The 22,603-nt window shown below is 38.4% G+C and overlaps 1 protein-coding gene across 1 annotated transcript; it reads left to right on the forward strand.

Moving 5' to 3' along the window:
• Positions 1–443: 443 nt before the first annotated feature.
• LOC139119975 (E3 ubiquitin-protein ligase RNF4-like) lies at positions 444–22,068 on the forward strand. Its single transcript, XM_070683945.1, has 6 exons — positions 444–635; positions 7,464–7,608; positions 8,184–8,279; positions 11,457–11,619; positions 15,588–15,699; positions 16,606–22,068. Exons 1-6 carry the CDS (start codon positions 597–599, stop codon positions 16,753–16,755), a joined length of 705 nt encoding a protein of 234 aa, XP_070540046.1. The 5' UTR covers positions 444–596; the 3' UTR covers positions 16,756–22,068.
• Positions 22,069–22,603: the final 535 nt, after the last annotated feature.

Below are 22,603 nucleotides of genomic sequence, written 5' to 3' on the forward strand. Positions count from 1 at the left end.
CAGCGTAATCTGCAAAACTGAACTCGAAATCCTTATATAAATGTTAACTCTATGACTTACCTGTAGCTGTAATCGAAAGTATGGGAGACGCGCGACAGCTGCCTTTTGGTAAGCTAAAATATCAGATTGTAAACTTGCAGAGTTGCACATTTGTAAAGTTTGGAAATACCACCGTCCTATTTTTAAAATGTAACCTTTGACCCGAAATGGATCAGCTATATTCAGGCAGAATGATGACAAAGCAACTTCAAAGATGCTCCACATCCGTAAGATACATTTTCACACGGTCCGGACCGTTATTTTTATTGACTCTTTGATTTCTTTCAAATACCTATATTCCCTTTTTATGATATTTCTCTGCCTTCATCCCCACTGTCGAAAACGTACCAAAAGGAAACTTGACTTACCTGTGTAAGAAATAGAATCTGCGGTTAGCCATATTGTTTATTCCTCGCTATTTCACGCTCTGTTTCCATGTTCTCGTGAGACTCCGCCGAGACGTAAAATAATTTTTCCTTAGCCAGATCTGAATCCCGCGTATTTACACTAGTTGAATGAATGAGTGTCTTCCAAATTGACACACCGCAGCCTTCTTCATGTACCTTGCAAAAATATTGTCCTCTGAGATGAGTGGGGTAAGTAAATGACCAGAATGTGTACTTCTTTCTTTTCGTGGTCATGATCACCAATATCGAGAGTACCTAACCCTACACTCGTACACTGCAGCTGCAGGCTGCATAAGTAAAGTGTGAATCTCAACCTCAAGAAACTAGATGTAGGTCACGAATCTAAATGTGATAAACTTAGTATCAGTATGCTATTAATGTCATATTTTCTTAATGTCTATACGTTAGAGTTGGAAAGGAACGTAATATTTTCGCTTTCAACACCCCTGTACTCTGTACTATAGCTTTGTTATAATATTTTCGCTTTCAACACCCCTGTACTCTGTACTATAGCTTTGTTATTCCACAGACAAGCAGTGTGGTTATTTTGACTCTGAAGGCCTTTGCTCTTATATTATACAAGAGGCCCTAAAAATGGCATCTACTTATACTTTCTGTTCTAGGGAACAGCCTACATCCTCTTATGTCCGTTCAATATCTTTCTTCTTGAATTAATTATTCTGTAAAATTTCCATATTGTAAAACAGTTGTGTAACAGTAAAATATCAGAAAGAATTTGAACGAGAAAACAGTTGAATAAGGACAGTTATGTTATGAGTATGATTATACAATATTTAGCAATGTAACAGGTCATGCTCCAAGCGCAATAAGTGTAAGTCCACATACATGCAGTACGTACGTACGTACGTACATTACCTACGTATGTACATACATGACATACACACATACATGCATATAGAGTAGGAGGGGTCCAGACACTTCGCACCAAAACCAGTTCGCCCCACACAACTTCGTCCCAAAACCATTTCGTACCAAAACCACCTCGTCCCAAGTACTACTTCGCCCCACCCCACTTCGCCCCAAGTACCACATCGTACTGAAAACCACTTCGCCCAAAGTATAGTACCGTCAACTCGTCCTGAAACAACGATGTTACGACGTATCATAAGGTTGTTTTTACCTGCAACTTGGAAGCATTAATGTGTTAGGACATTTTGGCTACCACGAACCATTTATTGTTGCATGAAACCATAAACGATAGAATAAGAAAAAAGAAACGCGCAAATGCTACAACTCAGGTGCCGTGCGCGGAATTGCACGATGTCAATTTCGCGAAATGCGTACACTTTCAAGATTTCAGTCCCAGGATGACAGGAAGGTGGTTATTTTCAGCTTTACCAGTTAGCGATAAGTTTCGGGCAAAGTGGTTTGGGGGACATGACTTTTGGGGCGAAGTGGTTTTGGTACGAGGTTGTTTTGGTGCGAAGTGGTTTTGGTGCGAAATGGTATGGGACGAGATGGTATGGTGCGAAGTGGTTTTGGTGCGAAGTGTCAGGGAACCAGAGTAGGATAGGTGAAAGTGTACATGTGCTGTGTAAATTTATACATATAATATAGTGTACATAGATAAGGGCTAGAACATAGGTGCACTGCACCTCCGATCCAACCAATGAACTGGCTAGGGACTGTCATTTAGTGCAATGAAAGAAGGGGGATAGTACTGGGGAAGGTATTGTATAGAGTGATATGTATGTACACTTTCATTTTGACAGCGGGATCCAGACACTTCGCACAAAAACCAGTTCGCCCCACACAACTTCGTCCCCAAACCATTTCGTACCAAAACCACCTCGTCCCAAGTACTACCTCGTCCAGCACCACTTCGCCCCAAGTACCTCGTACTAAAATCACTTCGCCCAAAGTATAGTACCATCAACTCGTCCTAAAACAACGATGCCATGATGTATCATATAATCTTGTTTTTACCAGCAACTTGGAAGCATTAATGTTTCAGGAAATTTTGCCACCACGAACCATTTATTCTTGCTTGAAACCATAAAGGGTGAAATTACAAAAAAGAAACATGTAAACTACTCAATGCTACAACTCAGGTGCCGTGCGCGGAAATTGCAGTTCTCGAAATGTGTACACTTTCAAGATTTCAGTCCCAGGATCATAGAAAGGTGATGAAAACTTCGATGACAATGGTTGGTTATTTTCAGCTTTACCGGTTGGCGATAAGTTTTGGGCAAAGTCACATTGTTTTGGGGACAAAATGGTTTGGGGCGACGTGACTTTTGGAGCGAAGTGGTTTTGGTACAAGGTTGTTTTGGTGCAAAGTGATTTTGGTGCAAAAGGGTATGGGACGAGATGATATGGTGCGAAGTGGTTTTGGTGCGAAGTGTCTGGGAACCTTGACAGCATTTTAACAACTGAAGAAATGCATTCTTATGAACCTTTCCAAGTCATTGCAGCTGGTGAAATTAACTAGCTGCTTGGTGCCTAATACATCCATATGCATTCAGAAAAAAATGTTGTAGAGTTTTGAAGAAGTAAACTTGAGTGATTATAGCAAAAATATCTTGTGTAATATATGAGTATTGCTTTCAATGTAACATGATCAGGTGATCTCTAAGTACAGTCAGAAACATTCCAGGACTCAGATTGCTAGTCCTTTCTGTCAATTTTGCAGAGTTTGTCTGTGAATTGACCTGACAATATAGCCCACAAGGGAGAAACCTACGAAAATGCAAGAATTGATAGTGTTTTGCCAACTTTCATGTCATGAAGTAGTATTCTTGAGATAATCGGTTGATAGTTATTCAACCACATGCTCTGCTGTACTGTACAAAGCAATAAAAATTAACCTTTGTAACCATAATTTGTAGCTCCTGTAGTTTCTGAGTTCAAAAAAGTCTGCAATTTTAAGAGTTTTTCTGGAAATTCAAAACATTTCAGACCTTTGACCACTGCAAAGGGGCCACATATGGCAAAGGGTACAGTGAGAAATCGGAAGACTGTATACAGACATGCATGTGGTACTTGTCATAATAATAGCTTTGAAATGTGATTGAAATGACATGATGGGTTACTGGGACTGATCTGAGCCTGATATAGAAATGTCCTATATAGAATAAATTCTCAGTGGACTGTAATAAAGACGAATATTCATCTCATCAAGTCAACCAACTGACTGTTATCATCATTGAAGATTCAATCTAATTAGAATCAGATGCAGAGATGAGGACTTTTCTGCTCTTGGTTTTCTTAGGCCATTTCAGACTACATATGCAGCTGTGATGAGAATAGCTATGAATTATGCACAGGTGGCAGAGGTGACTTTTGTACATCTGATTGATGCAGAATAGAAGTTTAGTACCGTTTGTGACAATTTTTTTTAAGTTTCCAGAGAATTAATTGCATTGTGAAAGCTAGTCAAATTGTTGACTGAAAGCGCTAGGTTTGACTCATGTGAATATTATGTGCAGCCTTGATGAGTTATCATTCTGTTACGGGTGGAATTCTTTCTTAGAGAAAATTTATGAAGTTCATTTTTTCAACAGTTCAAGGCTAGACAACATTTCTGGGTTAAAGAAACCAAGTCTGTGTTTTGTCAAATTAATTTGGTTATTTTTTGTTTTTGTCGTATGTGAGAAGTTTTTTGTGTTCTTCTTCTCATTGACACATACTGAATTATCAATCATCACGGCTGTACTCACACATGGCGTATCCATATAACATGTAAATATGCTGATGACATAATTTTTTTATGCACCATTAATTATACTTTTTTCATATGTACAAGCAGGGAAGGAGTAGAATATAGTGAGCAGAACAATTTGAATAGTTGCTCACATGAAACAAAAAATAAGTGAAATAATTTGAAAAGATAGAACGTTCGTCCCTTTCACAGAACCTTGAATTAGAGTGTACTGACAGCTTGCCCTTTGATTTCCAGCTGGAATTGAAATCTGAACTGAACTGTAAATTTGAATACGAAAATAGTCCATTGGAAACAAGCATGTACTAAGTAACATGACTCATAAAACCAGGACAGGGTAACATTGAAAATATTTAAATTAATTTTTTATGAATACGTATCTTTCGCAGTGTTCTCCCTGAATAAGGTAACAGGGGCGTGGCGCCCTCTTGTAAATTCCGAGCGCCCCCTTGCCAGAAATGAAAAAGATTTATTTTTTTGAAAAATAAAACAAAATGTACAGGGGAAAAAAGTTGACAGTGATTTACAAGCAAAATGCAAGCGTGAGCGTCGATCCTGCATGCTGCAGACGTAATTCTCATCGATCTTGCAAATCTCGCGAGTTTGTGATGTCATCCGAGATCATAAGCCCATGTGCAACTCATTGATGGCAGCCATATTTGCATTACACTTGCCGTTACGTTAGCCACGGTCCCTCCCACAGGTTATCGTAACGTTGCTTGGATAGTCGTTCAAGGCGCGCGGGCAGCCCCAGGTCGCCGTTTACTTGGAAAAAAAGAAAGGTCAGACATCGATTTCAGACAAGCAGCTTAATTGGACTTCGCATTGTGGGTAAGTTAGTTCGAATTCAGTATGGCGGATACAGGTCAAGTGTGCGGAATCCCCAGGAAGTGAATATTGCCAAATTTCGGCACATGTAACGTTTCTAGGCCGGCCATACTGGAGCAATAAACATTTGAAGGTATTTGTGATAGTCGAGGATCATTTATTTGACGCCAGATTGTTTCCTTTGTTTCTTTCTGGCTGCTTGTCTGAAATCGATGTCTGACCTTTCTTTTTTTTCCAAGTAAACGGCGACCTGCGGCCGCCCGCCTCGAACGACTATCCAAGCACAGTCCCTTGGTGGGCTATTCAGCTCTGGGACTATTCGCCCCATAGACGAGTGTACAGAAGCGAGAAACAACCCAAGTCTGGAAATGAAATGGCTATTTCGTATAGGGATTGTGCCACCATGTCATCTTCGACCTTCGATTTTACCGTGAAAAGTAGCAAGTTCATCTATCATGTAACCGTCGACCGTTCCCTATCATTCTCAAAATTCATACCTGGTACTTGATTTGCTTCACAAACGCTCGTTTCGTGTGATTTTCGGCCGAATTCGACGGACACGTCGCTAAAACATAAGCGTGAGCAACATTCCGGTCACCTCACAGTGAACGTTGGGCACCTCCACTTTACTGACGTTAGCGCCGCGTACCCATGAGGGGTGACTGGAAGGTTGTTCATGCCTTATGTTTTGGCGAGGTGTCTTCTGAACTCGGCCGAAAATCACACGAAAATTCATACCTGATACTTCATCTGCTTACAAAATGCTCATTTCGTGTGATTTTCGGCCGAGTTCAAGAGACACCTCGCCAAAACATAAGCGTGAGCAACATTCCAGTCATCCCTCATGGATAGGCGGCGCCAACATCAGTAAAGTGGAGGTACCCAAGAGGTGACCGGAATGTTGCTCACGCTTATGTTTTGACGATGTGTCCGTCAAATTCGGCCGAAAATCACACGAAACGAGCGTTTTTGAAGCAAATTAAGTACCAGGTATGAATTTTGAGAATGATAGGGAACGATCGACGGTTACATGATAGATGAACTTGCTAATTTTCACAGTGAAATCGGACACGGAATGTGACATGGCGTGGTTTTTATAGCCATTCTGTTTCCAGACTTTAGGTGTTTCTCGCTTCTGTACACTCGTCTATGGGTCGAATAGTCCCAGAGCTGAATAGCCCACCAAGAGACTGTGATCCAAGCAACATTACGATAACCTGTGGTCCCTCCATAGGGACCGTGCATTAGGTAACCGAATAGCTGAGTAAATATGCCTAGGGAGCTTGAGGGTACCCAAGGACAGCAGAGTACTCTGAAGTTTTTATAGGAGGTTAGAATTTCGCTTGTGTATTCCTTCCCAAGCAAAACGACCTATGTTTAGGTTTGGTCGGACGTGTACATATCAGGCTGAGAACACGTAAGCTTAAGTGTTATGGTGATAATTTTGACATAGATGAATAAATGTATGTCTGTCGCTATGTTTTCGTTTTCAAAAAATGCAACCTTCATTGAAATCAGTGAACTGGAATAAAAGTTATGGAACACTGTCTCAGATTTCTTTTCCTTTGAGTTTTTATACCAAAAAAATCTGAAAAAGTACTCCCCAGAGTGCCACCAAATAACACCATTTTAATCTCTGTTTTTCAAAAGCTCCAACGGCAGGAGGGGGGACACCCCCCTCCTAACCTCCCCCCACGACCGCTTACGCAGTCGCTTGTGGTGCTTTGCAGCACATCTTCGCCCTCTTGTAAAAAAATCCTGGGGAGAACACTGTTTCGCTAAACATGTGCAACAGTCTTGTAGTTTTATTACAAAAAATTCTCAAATATGCAAAATCCTCATGATAACAGTTATGTATCAGTCATCCTGCCATAGTTGACAGAAATATACATGTATGTCACATAGTCACAGCACAGACATAATTATACATGTGTGACATAAAGTCACAGCACAGACATATATACATGTGTGTCACAGAATCACAGCACAGACATACATGAGTGTCACAGAATCACAGCACAGACATATATACATTGTGTAACATTGAGTCACAGCACAGACTACAATGTGGCTGAAGATAAATTTGATATGAAAAAGTTGTTAGTATCACAAGACTGGTCTTTTACACTTATTTATGATTTTATTATTTATTTATTTTAATAGGTAAATCAATGGGCCAGAGGCCCATTTATAGTCACCATAAAAATAATTTTATCTGAAGTTTTATTCAAAAGCATTAATAGTCCCATTTAAAGATTTCGAAGAAATGAGCATTCGCTTTAGCCAGAGCTTTTTTGCTCTACAAACTTTTGCAAAATCACGCGTGAGCAGCTGATGTCAAAGAGTCACAAAGAGGCCTATAGTTTATGACAATGTGCAATGAGATGCCTCTCAAATTGTTCGCCATTAACAAATATCATCAGATATGCATCAGTAGACAATATTGTGTAATTCTGACATGTCCAGTATCTTGTACTCAACACCTTGTATTTTGTTATCACCGGCAGCTATTAGGCAAGAGGCGCCATAACCGACAACCATCTTCTCCCAGCAGTGGAGGAAACAGTAGATATGGCAACTCATCAAGGAGAGCAAATCGTACAACCAATCAAACTATAGAGGAGCCTGTAGACATTGATGAAATAGACGACGGTATATATGTTGCAATATGTTTTATTCTGAAGCAATTGTTCTTACCATGTTATCAGTTGAATAAGTCTCAGACTTACCTACTACACAGAGTCATATGCAAAGTTTTGCATAATTGTTAATCAATTGATTTAGTTGTACAAAATGTTACTTTTCACAACAAGTAATATACGATGACATCTTCAGTTACCCAAACCAAGTGCATAGAGGATTACTTTGGTACTCATCAGTGTCAGTGAAAAGTTACAGTTAGGATATATCTGCAACATAACCATCTTTTATACCATGGCATACTCAAATTTTCATTTCCCTCATTTGCCAAATTATCTCATCTTTGAAGACTGACTGAAGCTGTCACTTGCCAAACCTGTATCAATGAACAAATGCTGCCGTCACTTCTTACGTAAAAGTTTCACACACATAACTCATCATAACTTAAAACACCCACAGTTACCATGCTTTGATAGGAAAAAAACATCTATATCTTTCATCAGCCAGAGTCTCTCACAATGTAGCAAAGGCAAACTCAGAATTTTGATGGACAATTTTCATCTATTGTATTATTTATTTGTGGACAGACCCTCATCCAGCAATAGTAGATTTGACGCAAGTTGAAGACACAGAGATTGTAGATTTAACGAGTAGTGACAGCCCTGTAGTTTATTTGGACAATGGTAAGTCATCTAATAGATCAGATACATAATCTGCCTTACCTTTAAGCAAATGTGTAGTCATTACTATTTGCCAAGTGCATGCACAAAAGTTATCATATCTGTTCATCTAAAAATTTGTTTGAAAACTATATTTAGTTTCGCCATACATAAGGTTTCATCCTGTCTTATGTGTATGTACATGGTACAGGGTTCGAAATACCCGGTGGTCATGCGTCAAAAGACCACCAATTATCTAATTTGGACCACCAGATTCTATTTTTGGTGGTCAATCTTGACCACCAAGTTTTTGGAGCAGTGTTTCATCTAGGCTACGCGATTGCGCGATTCCCCCTCTTTGGTGTGCTGCGCGCCGCCAAGTGTACGTAGAGGGGCGACCCATCGCGCACTGCACTGAGCTGGCTGGAATGGCATATCCAAATATCATGGGTGTCACACTTCGATGCTTTTGACCCATTATCGGCACCTGTTAATACTTTGGCAACAGGCATTGTATAGTGTAGCAAGAACATTTACATGAAAGGAACTAATTTTAGTTCGATTTTGATACTTTTTGTACTTTCCGTAGCTGATTTTGCATATGAAAGCATGTCAGCCCATTGAGAGTTACGTTCACAAAAGTTCATTGCCCTTGTCTCATTATCTCTGTACGATCGAGAACAGGAGACAAACTGAAGTTTTTGTGCATAGTATGAATGTCCGTAACACTATGAAAATAATTCTGGTAGCAAAATTTGACTCTGAAATTTGACTTTACTGTTACAGAAACGTTTTCAGTTCAGTGAATGGCATTGGCACTGTGACGTGACGGGATTGCATGCAATGAGAGTCACAAGCAAGCTGTAGTGTCAATGGGCCCGGTTTTTGAATTCAGTGAACAAACATTTTTCGGGCAAATAAACCCTAAAGTTAACTGTTGATGACAACCAACATTTCTGTTTGTTATTTTCCCACTGTAAAATGACTGACAAAAAGCAATTGGAGCGAATCTGACATCGAGAAACTCCACATTCAAAACACGGCAGACAGAGACCTCCTAAGTTGTTCGTTTTAACTTTACTGAGTCTGCGCACAAGACTACAAGACCAGCTAGGTCACTAGAAAAATACAGCTAACAGGTTTGTATAGGGCAATCTTGATCCAAACTCTGCTGTGGTTAGGGATGATATAAGCACAGTAAAAACGTGACAAACAAATATATATTATTTTTTCAGAAGATAGGAAAGCATTCCTTTATAACTACTAAAGATTTTTCTTGCTTTGTGTAAGTACACACAGTTCAGTTAAAAATGAAAAAAAATCTCTTGAAGGTTATGTACAGTGGAAATGGCTAGCTGTTAACAAACATACAGAATATTGTAGCATACAAATTACGCTACGTTTTCCAGGAATATTAATGCTTACGAATATTAATGAGCCATCCGCCACTCTTCTTAGCTCTACATACATTCACAACAGAGATACTCAAATTTGTTGACTTTTGAAAACATCTTATATAGGATGGTGTTTGCAGCCAGCAGCTTGGATTGTGTAAGCAAGTGATTTATGGTTTGTAGTATGTGTATCACAAGTGACATCATTGCAACATTAAAAGTTACCTGTAAAGCCGTGGTTATATGTTTTAGTTAAATCCCCCCCAAAATTTTAAAATCCCCCTCAAAAATTCCTGCAGAGGGGGACCAGTCCCCCCCCCCCCCGGTGTAGCATCCTAGATGAAACACTGTTGGAGGTCACAATAGTGCACTGCAGAGCTGTAAATCTTACATGCCTCTCACAGTTTATTGCTAGGAGTATCCAGAAACAATATATTGTCCTCAGAGATAGATATTTTAGCAGTTACTAGTACACGTCTTGTCTGTTCAATCACAGTCCCTCCACTGTGGTTCAATGTCAGTCCTTCAACCCCACTCCACTACTCAACTGAGTGTTCCTTTAAATAGATAATGTCTCTCTTTGTTTTACTGTTTACTGCTATGATTATTGTGATAAAATCTGCAAACGTTGAATAACATCTCCTAGCAAATTTCGTCTATAGTCATTAAAGTGACACATACAAAACTTCATAATAGTCCAAAAAAATGCAATAATTGTCATGTTATACAAGCAGTAATTGTCATTTCTTTATTACACAGTAATTCTGTCAAAACTTAAAATCTGTAACTCAAGTCCTTTGCATATAACCAGTCTCAGTCAGTCACTCATGCAGTAGTCAAGTTGATCTGTAAATGACTGAAAATTTTCCAGTGGATTTACTGGGCATCCACATTATCATGTAAACCAACTTAACATGTGTAGCAGCATGGTGAAATGGTTCCAAAACAGCATGTACAGCCCACTATTCACCCCCATGGAACCCAACCTCCACAAGAATTACACTCTGATATTACTAATTTTTGGACCACCAAATTTGCAATTGACCACCAAAATTTGAATCTGGTGGTCAAACTTGACCACCAAACAAAAAATTAATTTCGAACCCTGTGGTATATACAAGTATGTGTGCCATGAAAAGTGTCTATATATTCATGATTGTACTTGCAGTTTCAAGTTAATAATTATATAGTGCATGTATATCATTATGCCAGCATGAGTGTACATACATATAACTTGTATTTGTAGAGAATGAGTATGTTTGGTAGGAGGAATCCGGCAAAATTTACATACCCGTGTAAGACCAGGCCTTGTATTGTTTTCCTCAGGCACACAATATGTATTATATGTTATTGTGCCCAAGAGCAGGTGACAATTTGCCCAACGCCAGGAGAGCAAATTGTCTCCTGCTGCGAGGGCACATATACCCATATATTCAGGCAATAATATTTTTATTATATGCCTCTTCACAGTTTATGCTATATGATCTGTAGTTACATGCAGGGCATTATCGACCAGCATCAAACAGATTTTAACAGAACTCAAAATAGCAGTGTACACATGGATATTTTACATGTAGCGTTACAAGTCTACTTTAACGTCGAAAACGTCAAGGGCTTCACTAGACCAGGTAACCATGGAAACCGGTCAATACATCGTTCACATGGCCCGCTAACATCCCAGATGTTCCTATTCACATCAATGCACTGATTTGCATTCACATCAAGGCATGTAATAAATGGTGTGAGAGCCTTTATCTCAATAATCAGCTTTTCATCTCAGAAGATCGAGTTCATTTTTTCACGACAGTTTCAGATGCTAGAAGAAGACACCAGCGTGCAATGCGACCATCTCAAAGAGTCAACCAATTACATAATAGTGTCATAGAATGTAGTAGTGATGAAGATGACAGCAATGATGAAAACGATATCCAAGTGCTTCCAGTTCTAAACATTGCAACTCACACCAAGAGGTGAGCACTGATTTCCATCTTCTCAAGAAAACAGTAATCTGACAAAGTTTGGTAGTTTGCGCATTTTTATTAGCCATAAAAGCAACTGCAAAGTGGCTGAATTACAGATTTACAGATTATGGTAAACTCTGTGGATGAAAAATATTAACAAAATACCTTATAAGCTCTCCAATAATCAAAACATCAGTGACAACATGAATTCAAGCCTTTCATGTGTTATCTACTTGTAAGCGTAATTTGTTTGAAAAATCTTACTATCTACTAATACTTGATTTTCTGATTAATCATCTAGATTTATGTAGTGTATTAATGAGTATTTTGGAATATGCAAATCAGCTGAGTTGTCATCATCACTGGGGGAAATTCATCTCCCTGAAATCATGCACTGTGAGAATGGTTCATGCAATATCTCAAAGGAGTATTCTCTAACAGTTTACTTTTGATGGCAGTTGTGTGCACTGAGTGTAATTTTAACACCAAATTGTAGCAACTATGTAGAAACAGACAATGGCGTAGAGGGGAGGGCACAAGTTTATCAATCATTGTTTGTAAAATAACACCATGCTTACAGACATTCTCCGTAATTGTTAAAATTATCTTCTTGAGACAAGTTTAACCTTTTCCTGCCAGACAATATAACTCCCCCATCTACCAAGTCAGTAAGAAGTGGCATTGAGCCAAAACCATACATATTTTCACCCATTTGGCTTGGTATGTTACAGCAATTTTATATATAGTCCTTGAAAATCTTATTTCTAGTAGCTATGTTTCCAGGGCCTCCAAATGTTCAATTTGTTTTGTTCAAATGCAACATATAGGACATGTTGTGCTTCACTAGCTTTAACCAACTTGACCTAATGGTGACATGTGAACTTGGCAAGATAAGGTTTAAAGCCGCACTTTTCAATCCCTGGTTCTCGCATTAGTGGAGTTCTCCTCCCAGTCAAACACTTGGCCAGTACAATGTTTGATTTCTATAACATTAATTACACAAACTGATCTCAACCTTTTGTCACATTTTGCTAATCCTGCAGACAGAGTTTATGCAAGCTTTCGATTGACGGTCGGTTCAACTTGCCAACGGTCATTGATTCCTCACCAAAACGCTCGAATTTCCTACAAAATTGTCTTCCAGTCGCGCTAGACTTTGAATATAACCACAGAGTTCGATCGGCAGCAACTTCGCGCTGACCGCTTGGCAGTCTGTCTGCATTATTACGACCGGGGAAAACTAAAAAGTGGCATTTTCTGGAGCGTGAGCCCGCGTGTTGCCTGTTTGGTGTCCACTTACACAATGAACGCCGCCATACCTTGGCGTCCTTTTAAAGGGAGGCTCCGCCTTTAAGGTAGCGACTCAGGTTCATTGTCACTTATTTTCAATCCTCATTTTCACAAAGAAGACGTGGTCACTTTTTTTATCTGCTCGGTCCCCGAAGAGTTCAGAAAATTTGTTAGTTTTTTAAAAACAGTGCGCATACGGCTGTTTTACTCAAAAACACGTGTTTTTTAGTTTTTTTACTCAAAAAAGTGTAAGTACAAATCTCCAATCGGCCTTGGTGATCTGTTTGCGGCAATCTACGGCTGGGTATACTGGGCAAAAAACTGTGTCCCGGATTTTTGAAATTCGCTTTTGTTTTCGCACAATGCACCTTCAAAGTGTCAACTTGACGTTATTTGCATAAATTATCGGCCTTTGTTCACGTTTGTCAGGATATCTTCACTTCCAGGCCCTTTATCGGAAATCTGAGACACGTTCTTTCAGATATACCGGGGGGTATTCATTCACTGTCCACAGGTGAAAAATCAGGCTAGTCTGTCCAGGCGCCGCTAACTTATACTTATTTGAATAATGTACGCACTGCCAAAAACGGAACTGAGAAAATCGACGATTTGTGTAAACGACCTATGCGTCACACATTGTGACCAAGAAGTCCGACTCGCGCACTATTTTCTGCGAATTTTCTTACACCAGGACTAAGTTGAAATATTTAGAGTCAGTTTTGGGAATTTTGAATATGTTTAGGATTGCAGATCGTGTGAAAATGGAAAGAAATTATACACTGAACTGGCAAATGCTTAGTGCCAGCAGAGGGTGGTATTTACACAACAAACACAGAGGGGTACTTAGCGATTTAATCCATTTTGGAACGTTTAACTAGTAGATTAACTGTATACTGTTGTCTCAACGGTTACAATCTGGTTACCAGAGTTCACAGTCAAGACGAAGACGTCGAAACTTGCGTAAAAAAGTCTATCCGATCGAGACTTATGTGCTGTCGTCGCGCGATCGCGTCGGGCATTCACTTGTTCTTGACTCAAGTTATCTACTTCCTGTCTCGCGATCGGCAATTTATGCATGTTCTTTGTGAAAAGTGATTGTCAAGTTCATGTTAGCGCCGACACTGTGCGAACGGGACGTCACTTGCTAGTTTTCCTACATCAAGATGAGACCATGGAGGTAGTAGATGAGACGAACACATGTAATTCTTGACAACATAAAATGTCTGTCGTATTTTCTTAGCTTTTGCACCGCACTGCAAACTTGTCGCCCTTCGTTACGACGGGAGAGATTGACTCGTGTTATTTTTTCAAACTTTATTTATATGTGTTCTTGTACCGATTTTATCAAACTAATAATAATCATGCCGTAGCGTAGAACAATGCAGGCTGTCATCGACATACGCGTGTTCCGAGAGACAGAGTATCGACTAGTCTACAGTGGAGTCACTCGACTTGCGCAATACCAGCGCACACATCATTATTTCGGAGATTTTTACTTTTAGTCAAACTTTCGATGACTGACCTCATATAGCAAAAATTGTTAGTTTCAGCACTTCTAGAAGTTGAGCCGGGTTTGTTTTACGTTCAGTGTTGAGGTCCAGCTAGCAGCTGTGGAGTCTGCCGGTAATTGATAAGTTTAGACAACACGCACACAAGAATCATTTGTGAACCCTCGCAATTTACGTTTGACGTAATTTAATTTTTGGGGTTATATTTAAAGAAAGAAAAGGCATGAAATAAAAAAAATATTTGCATTTCGTTTCGAAAAATTAGTAGATCGGTAAACTTGCTCTTGTGAATCTACATTATGTGTGTATGAACTCCTGCACTGGCTTGGAAAACTGCTTGACATAAATGTCGCGTGATGTCGGGTACGGTGTCGTTCAAGGTTTCTCAGCAGACACGAAAAGACTGCACGATAGAAAACTCGAGTTTAAAAATATAAAAGAACACGATACTAACACCAAGCATGTACAGCAGGAGTGATAAAATTATCGCAACTAACAGAAGTTTCATCTCGCTCAGGCTAATTTTTGGACTCGGGTATGTAATCAGCATAGCCTAATATGTTCGAAAACCAGCGTGTCAAATACTTTCATGGTTGTTGAACTGAGCACGTCTCCGTTATCGTCTGCGTCCTCGGCCAAATCTGACTCTTCACTGCTTTCTTGATCGTTATTGCAGGGGTTATGAGCCAAAGTCGGACTGTTTTACATTTAAATCGACCTTTGCGCATGTTGCCGTCTTTTTCAGGTCCGCTTTTGTGGACCTCGCTTGCTTTTTCGACGGTACGGAGCGCGAGCGCCGGCTTTGGTCTGCTCGACGTGTTTGCCGTATAGTACCAATACATGCGGAGTTCAAAACGCTGAGCCTAACGTTGAAGCTAGCGCATGCGCACTATACCGCAAAGCCTATACATAATCTCTGCGTGTTTATCAAAGATATCGTGGTCGGTAATCCGCGACCATTAAGACAAAAGGGAAATAATGGCACGCGGTGTAGCTGATAGTTTGCCATTTTAGTAATATTTCAGGAATTTCCCGGTACGATGTGACCCAACACCTTTCCCCAAAAGAAAGACCACGTGTCAGTGGTTCGAAATTTGAAATAAAAAAAAAAATTGCTAAAATTGACCTTTGAACCTGAGTCGCATCGTTAAAGTTTCTAATGCTAAATTTTACTTGTAGATCTGATAACCATGCTGCTTCAACCAGTACTGGGACATCAAGTAGTAGTGCAGACGCATTGTCTCCTAAAAGAGTCATCACCTGTCCTATATGCATGGATGATGAAAAACAGGTATACAATGAAGCCTTTCTCTCTATTCAGTCTGGGTCATTTACAGAATTGGGGACACTATACCATAATATGTTTTTCGTATCATTAGCCAACCAGCAGCCAGCACGCCATCAGTAAAAATTGTATTTCCTTGCAACCTCATGTGCATCCATGATTACGTACGCCGTAGTGTGTTAAATTCTATCTTGCTATAGTCTCCTCTGCTACACCATTCACATAACTTTTCAGTGTATTGTTGTAGATCTGTGTCAAAGATATTGTCAGTTGTGAAAGAGGGGTTTTGCCAAAACACTTGGCATTGCACATTTCATAGGAATACGGATGTCGTTTGTGAAATAACAATTAATCGCGCCGTATTCTGTCATAATATCAAACAGTTGTGTGGCCACTCTCTCAACACACATTTTCAAAATCATGTACCATTTCTAGTCTGCATCGGATAACCACAACTGAGGTATCATTTTAAAGCTCTGACATCGCTCTTACATCTAGCAAAATGCCATACGCGTACCTACACAAATAACTTGAAAACAGTATTTCTAATAGAGATGACGAATATCTACAAAATGATTCGCGGTACTTGAGAGAAATCGATGAACTAGCGGTAGACATGAATTGTAAATATCTCGGCTATTTTTTTAGATTCACCTACTCTATAAAAGGAATTGAGGTGCTCCAAAAACTGGCACTAAAAGGGCAAACCCTTTTACAACAGTGGCATGGTCCAATTCTATTGTTTCCCTTGGCATAGTTTGACCTTTATGCAGCGATATAGGGGCGAAGAAGGGGGTTACAGTTCTCGAACATTCTGCTAAAAGACAGTCATGTATAGTAAGCAGTGAACCACTATGATTCTACACATCAGTTTTTAACAACAAACTTCTCTCATCTTTTTGTTGTTTGCAGATAAAAGCCAACAAGCGACAGCTGATGTCAACTGTATGTGGTCACATATTCTGTAATAAATGTATACGTGGTGCGGTGCAGACACAACACAAGTGCCCTACATGTAGAAAGAAACTTTCAATGCGCCAGTTTCACCCTATTTTTTTATAAGGGTTCAAAATTTAGGGGGATGAATGCACACTTCAGGGAACAGATAACTATTTGAATGAAATTCAACTCTTCATGAAATTTTGCCATGTAGCCTTCATAACATCCTTTGGCAAAAAAAACCCCAAAGGATTGTTGAAATTTCCATGAAAACTGAAATTTACAACTTTCTAAGGCCGCCACTTTCGGTTTCATGGTGGTAAAATTCAAGAGATCTTTGCTGCTGTCTAGAAAAGAGAAAGTTGTGACTTCAAATGCTTTTTTGTCATAAAATTGAAGGGTGTGCCTGAAGTTTGTGTTTAACAAATTTCTTATTTTGTGGTTTTTCCAGAAGCGTTGGATGACAACCGACAAAATTTTGATAGCTGTGTCAAAAGTGTGTATGAGATTTTTATATTTCTGAGTACAATGAGACACATTGCAAAACAAACAAAATATTTGATGAATGACAGTTCTAACAGGTGTGGAAACTGTTCCTTTGTATCTGTGTCGGGGTAAAACAATGGTGAACTTCCGATCCACCAAGAAAGGAAACTTTAAAAGAAGGAGTTGGAACTGTTATGAAGTGTATGTGATTGAAAATAGGTTCATCGTATAGTACCTTGTATAGTGACCTGCGTATGTATTTATTGTTCATTAGATACTTATACTGTAATGACATTCAGCTATGCATTTGGAGATGAATATGTGATACAAACCAGTAAAAGACCAGCAAGCCATGTCTGAGAGAAGTGAATTGGATTGTAGCTTTAAATTCTCTGTGAGAATTGTCCTGTATATCTTTCTTTCTACATTCATTGTGCACACAGATTGGTTCTCAGTAAACCATTGGCAAGCAGAGCTTGCTGAGTTTAGGGTATTCTGATCTATAACCATGCAAACCTGATTCTCTGTCTGTCACCACATCTCCATATATATGCCATTTTATCAAGGTGTTGCTGACTGTGTTCAGAGTTTGAAATTTTTTCTTCACCCTCAGCTTTTCTCCCAGTCAGACAGGACTCCCTAACCCTGTGAAAATCAGACAGGATTCCCTAACCCTGTGAAAATCAGACAGGACTCCCTAACCCTTTGAAAATCAGACAGGGCTCCCTAACCCTGGCAAAATACATTTCAAACATTGCTGGGGAAGTTTGCATGCGTTTGCATGTACCAACTGGAAGTAATGTGATATATTTCGATGTATAGATCAAATTTTGCACTAAGAGTGCCCTTATTTATGAAACGAATTTATAAATTTAGTTTGTAAAAGTTTATTAATATACCCTAAATTTGTCATAGATAGAATATAGATAAATTAGAATGTGATTATGTGTCCACCAATGGTAGCATTATTGTTTTCCTGTCATGTGTTATCTATGCAGTCTGCATGGTTTTCTCTAAGTACAGATGTAGCCATTATTCAATTTAAACATAATGGAGCGATCCGTGATTCATTTTCAACATAATGGGACGATGCTTGACTTACAACCAATCAGAATTGATGGGGTAGGAAACATGGAATTTACCTCAGATGATATTCTGATTTGGGACTTGGTTTGAGTCCAGTGATTTTCATGTGGCTCTCCCAAACTTTGCCAATAAGGCTTGTATGTCAAAAGAACAAACTGTATCTTTCCCCATTAGAAATGTTGAGATAAATAGTAGATACTATTCTAGTGAAGTCCTAAAACATTCTAACACCCTTTTAAAACTCGTTTTATTGTTCAGTGATATAAATTTTATTTACATGTGTTTACAATTATTGCTGATATTCTCTAAAAAGTAAAGTTTTATATCATCTCAAAGTTTATTTGCAAATGTATGCTTAAAACACAGTGCTGTGTAATGTTTTGTTCATGTGTTTTCGTCAAACGCAAGTTTGTTTCATATGTGTGCTTGATGAACAGTGCTGTGTATGAATGTGGTTCAGTCAGGTTCCCGCTAACCTTGAACATTGTTTCCAACCAGTGGTCTTTCTGCAGTAACAGTCGGAGGCATTACAATTAGATGGAGGAAAATACAGCCCTGGCTCACCAGAATGGGCATTAATTAACCCATCAACAGGGTTTTGCATCAAATTCACAAAACAAAATATGTGTGGTCTAACATGTTGTCAACATTTCCTCAGCGGTTAGTAGTACTCAGTTTATCATTGAAAATACAAGGTGATATCAGCATTACATGCAAGATAGTGGGAAGATTTCAAAGTACAGCACTGTGCCCATTGATGTACAAGTAAAGTGTATGTTAAACTTGTGATTCTTATGCAAATTGTATGCAAATCAGCCATCACTTTCAAATTTCAATCCATAGAGATTGCTGCAGATCATTTATAATGGTGGCCTTCATTTATTCAGTAGCTGTATTTCAACTCAAACTCTGCTAGGCTTTTAACGTTAGCAGGGGGAAAAACAATCTTCTGTTCCCCTATCCGTTAGCAAACAGTGAGATCTGAAACACAAAGGAGATGTGTACAAAACTTTGACTAATGGAAATATTTAAGCAATAAAGCACATTCAGAGATGGTATAACACGAGATTTTGACCAGTTCACGACATATATGCATGAGCAATAGCGAGTGCATACATGAAGTGAACTGGTCAAAATCTCGTGATATACCGTCGCTGGGTGTGATTCATTGCTATTACATCATAACAGTATATCGAAATTCTGGCCTGGAACATCAAAAACGGATTTTTGCTCGAGGTGAGAGCTTGTGGGTATGCCAGCCATGGTATATCTCCAATACACCACGGTTCTTTTCACGTCTCGACCAATCAGATCGCTGTATTTGCGCCATCAATATACTGGTATGATATAAGTATGATATAATACATATTAGAAAGTAGCCTGTACTCAGCACTCTCAGACTAAATGTTTTGAATTTCCTTTACCCAATTGTGTCTAATGTGTTGCAGTTTGACCATATTATTTTGATTGACTGTGCTTACTCCGCACAAAAGATTTGATCAGTTCAGAGATGCATACTTAAATAAGGAGTCATTAAAGTTGTTCTATGGAACAAGGCTTCAGGTCACCATGGATTGGAGTCTACATACTGACATGAATATATAGCCTTGTTGACACAGCAGGATGTTTTTTAAAAAATTTGAATTCTATTCTTGTATACAGTATAAGTAGCTCTGGGAAACTTGTATCAAAGAGAAACTTTCCTTTAAAGATGAAAATACCTGAAGATTGAAATTTAAATCTGGAAAAGCTGCATGTTTGTAAATGTCAAAAATTCACCATTGAAACATGAGAAAATGAATGGGTTATTTATGAGCCTGTTTGATTAAGATCTAGACTTATATACGTTTTCTCCTTATCTATCTGAAACAAACTATATTATTCTCTAGAATTTCAGACTTTATAGTCTGACGGTATTCCTGCACCAAGATATTTGAGGTTTGGTGTGAATTTTGTTTGTTTTCAATCCCTCAAGCCGAAAGTTTATACATCAATCCATGCCACTTTATTCTGTAGTAGGGTGGCCTGAAAACATCCTCAAACACTTTGATATTGCTCTCTTTACAATTTGAAATGATTGGCCATTCTGACGATGAATCTTAACACTGTAATTCTGACTTGCTGCACTGATTTTGAAAACATAAATGGTAATTTTGAAAGAATGAAAGTCATTCTTTCATGAAATCTGATTTCTGCTCATTTCAGTAACAAAAGCTTTTGTTTTATTTCATTTGCCTATATGGCAGTGTTTTTTCTCTCATTTAAATATCAATGTCATGAAATCATCAAACACAACTTGAATATTACAACATAGACACATTTTTTTTACCATCTAAATTTACAAATATTTAGCCTTTGTCATATAGCCCAGACTGTATTTACACAATTGCAACTTAAATTCAAATCAATTACAAACTTTCCTCAAATACTTGACAGTGTAGAATCTGTTTTGAAGATACATGAATATTTGTTTGTTTTTCTTTTGTACGAAACTTCTTTTACATTTTTCATGAGAATTGTACCTGTAGTGGATTTTGTACTTAATATGACACGTGATACCTCCCTGACAAATATACACCTGATCACCGTCACTGGCAGGTTCTAATGACCCCTCCCTCCTCTGGTGGAGATTTGTCTCAGTTGAAAGTGATTTCTATCAGTTTTGAACACAGCCACTACAGAAGTTTACAGATCTGTCAGATACAGTGATCAGATCTTGTTTACCCTATGATTCTGAGAACATAAAATCTTGATCTGGCTGTACTGATTCAAACTCCAAACACTGAAAATAAGTGGGCCACACCATCTGTAAATTGATCATGAGATGAACAAAGCCATTGACTGATACCATGGCCCCGCTTCCCATCACGCATGGTCTAAAAGCATACCTTGCCAAATTCAAGACATCTTGATGTAGATAGGTATCAGCTGATTTCAACCTAACAAATAACTTAATGCTGTACTTTCATATTCAGAAATACTATTTTATGCCACCAACTCTTTGCATTTCACTAAATGGCCCAGTAGCTTTAACTTTTGAGGTTTTTTCACTATTTTTGTTTTGTATGTCAATTGTACGTTCTTGTGCTACTTCTCAAATAATGTTGCAACACTCACTATTTGTCTTGTCAAAACAGTGTTTATGCACTGTAATTGTTACATTGGAATTCTAGTGTGATCCAGAATGTCAATAATAAAATGCAGTTTACACATGAACTGGCTGAATTGAAAAGCTAAATACCATGTATCTGAACATGCTTTGTAAAGGAGAACAAGAAACTGTAATTGACATTATACTCAAAAACTGAAAAAATTATCAACGGTTACAGCTACTAGCCACTACTACTTCTTTCTGGACTCTAGATTGTGTTTTCACCAGAATGTGTGTGGTATCTGAACATATTTGAACTTCCTGTCTGCTTGACACACAATGAAATGTCAAACCAACCATCAAAAGTGATTGTTGTCCCAGCACAATTTTCAAACACTATGAATTGTCAGATTTTTATATTCAGGTGTGTTTTCCTGGAGCCGCACACTTTTCAATCTCATCTGTATTTGTTTATGACTGACAGCAGGGATACATTGTTTCTCACATTATTATTGGTTGAGAAAGCCACTATTGACAAGGTAACAATTTTTCTCAGCCACTCACAAATCAATTCACTTATTTTCAATTATTCATAATAGTCAACAAGAACAAGTTATTTCCTTGATAATTTGCATGTAGATTAAAATTCTAAAGCACAGACACTGCCAGTTTGGTGTAATTTATAAAATTATAAATAGATTTTATTTTATGCATTTAAATTTGTAACCTTGTGTAGTGTATTTAGTGGAAATTAAACTTCATTGTATTTTCAATATTTGTACACTGCCATTTATCTGTTCAGACAGAACATCTCTGGGACAGTTACCTTTCTGTAAACTGAGAGTAAAACGTTCTTGCTGGCATCAAAGCAGATATTTATCCAATACAGGCAAAGTACAGACGTGGTATAGGAGCAGCAGAAAGCTGATATGCATAGTGAATCCTCCTTTTTACTGATAACACTGGTGAATATAACACTTTGAATGTCAAATTTAGTTTTTGTCACCTTCATAAATTACAACCCTGTCAATTTTTTTTTTCAGATTTTTTCCCAAAATTTTGATTGAAAACTAGCCAATGAAAAGTGATGTCCATTTGTTCCAAAATTAAAAAAAAATTACAGAAAAAAGTCAAAACTTGCAAAATCTTAGTGGGAAAAAATTAATGCACTTATTCCCTCACCATCATAGCATTCACTCTGCTTTCCATCAATGTTTTACCCATTGCTCATGATACACATTGACACTGTATATGTACACATGTAAAGTATACACAAATGCAAACACCAAGCCTTCATTTTCATGTTAC

Source organism: Ptychodera flava, chromosome 20 (assembly GCF_041260155.1).
Source record: "Ptychodera flava strain L36383 chromosome 20, AS_Pfla_20210202, whole genome shotgun sequence".
Classification (NCBI taxonomy): Eukaryota; Metazoa; Hemichordata; class Enteropneusta; family Ptychoderidae; genus Ptychodera; species Ptychodera flava.

Excerpts from the sequence above, each read along its gene's own strand:
- LOC139119975 (XM_070683945.1), top strand. The coding sequence starts at position 597 with ATGTACCTTGCAAAAATATTGTCCTCTGAGATGAGTGGG. Across the intron at positions 8,280-11,456 it reads TGTAGTTTATTTGGACAATG|TTTCAGATGCTAGAAGAAGA; the intron begins GTAAGTCATCTA and ends TTTTCACGACAG. Across the intron at positions 11,620-15,587 it reads ATTGCAACTCACACCAAGAG|ATCTGATAACCATGCTGCTT; the intron begins GTGAGCACTGAT and ends TTTTACTTGTAG.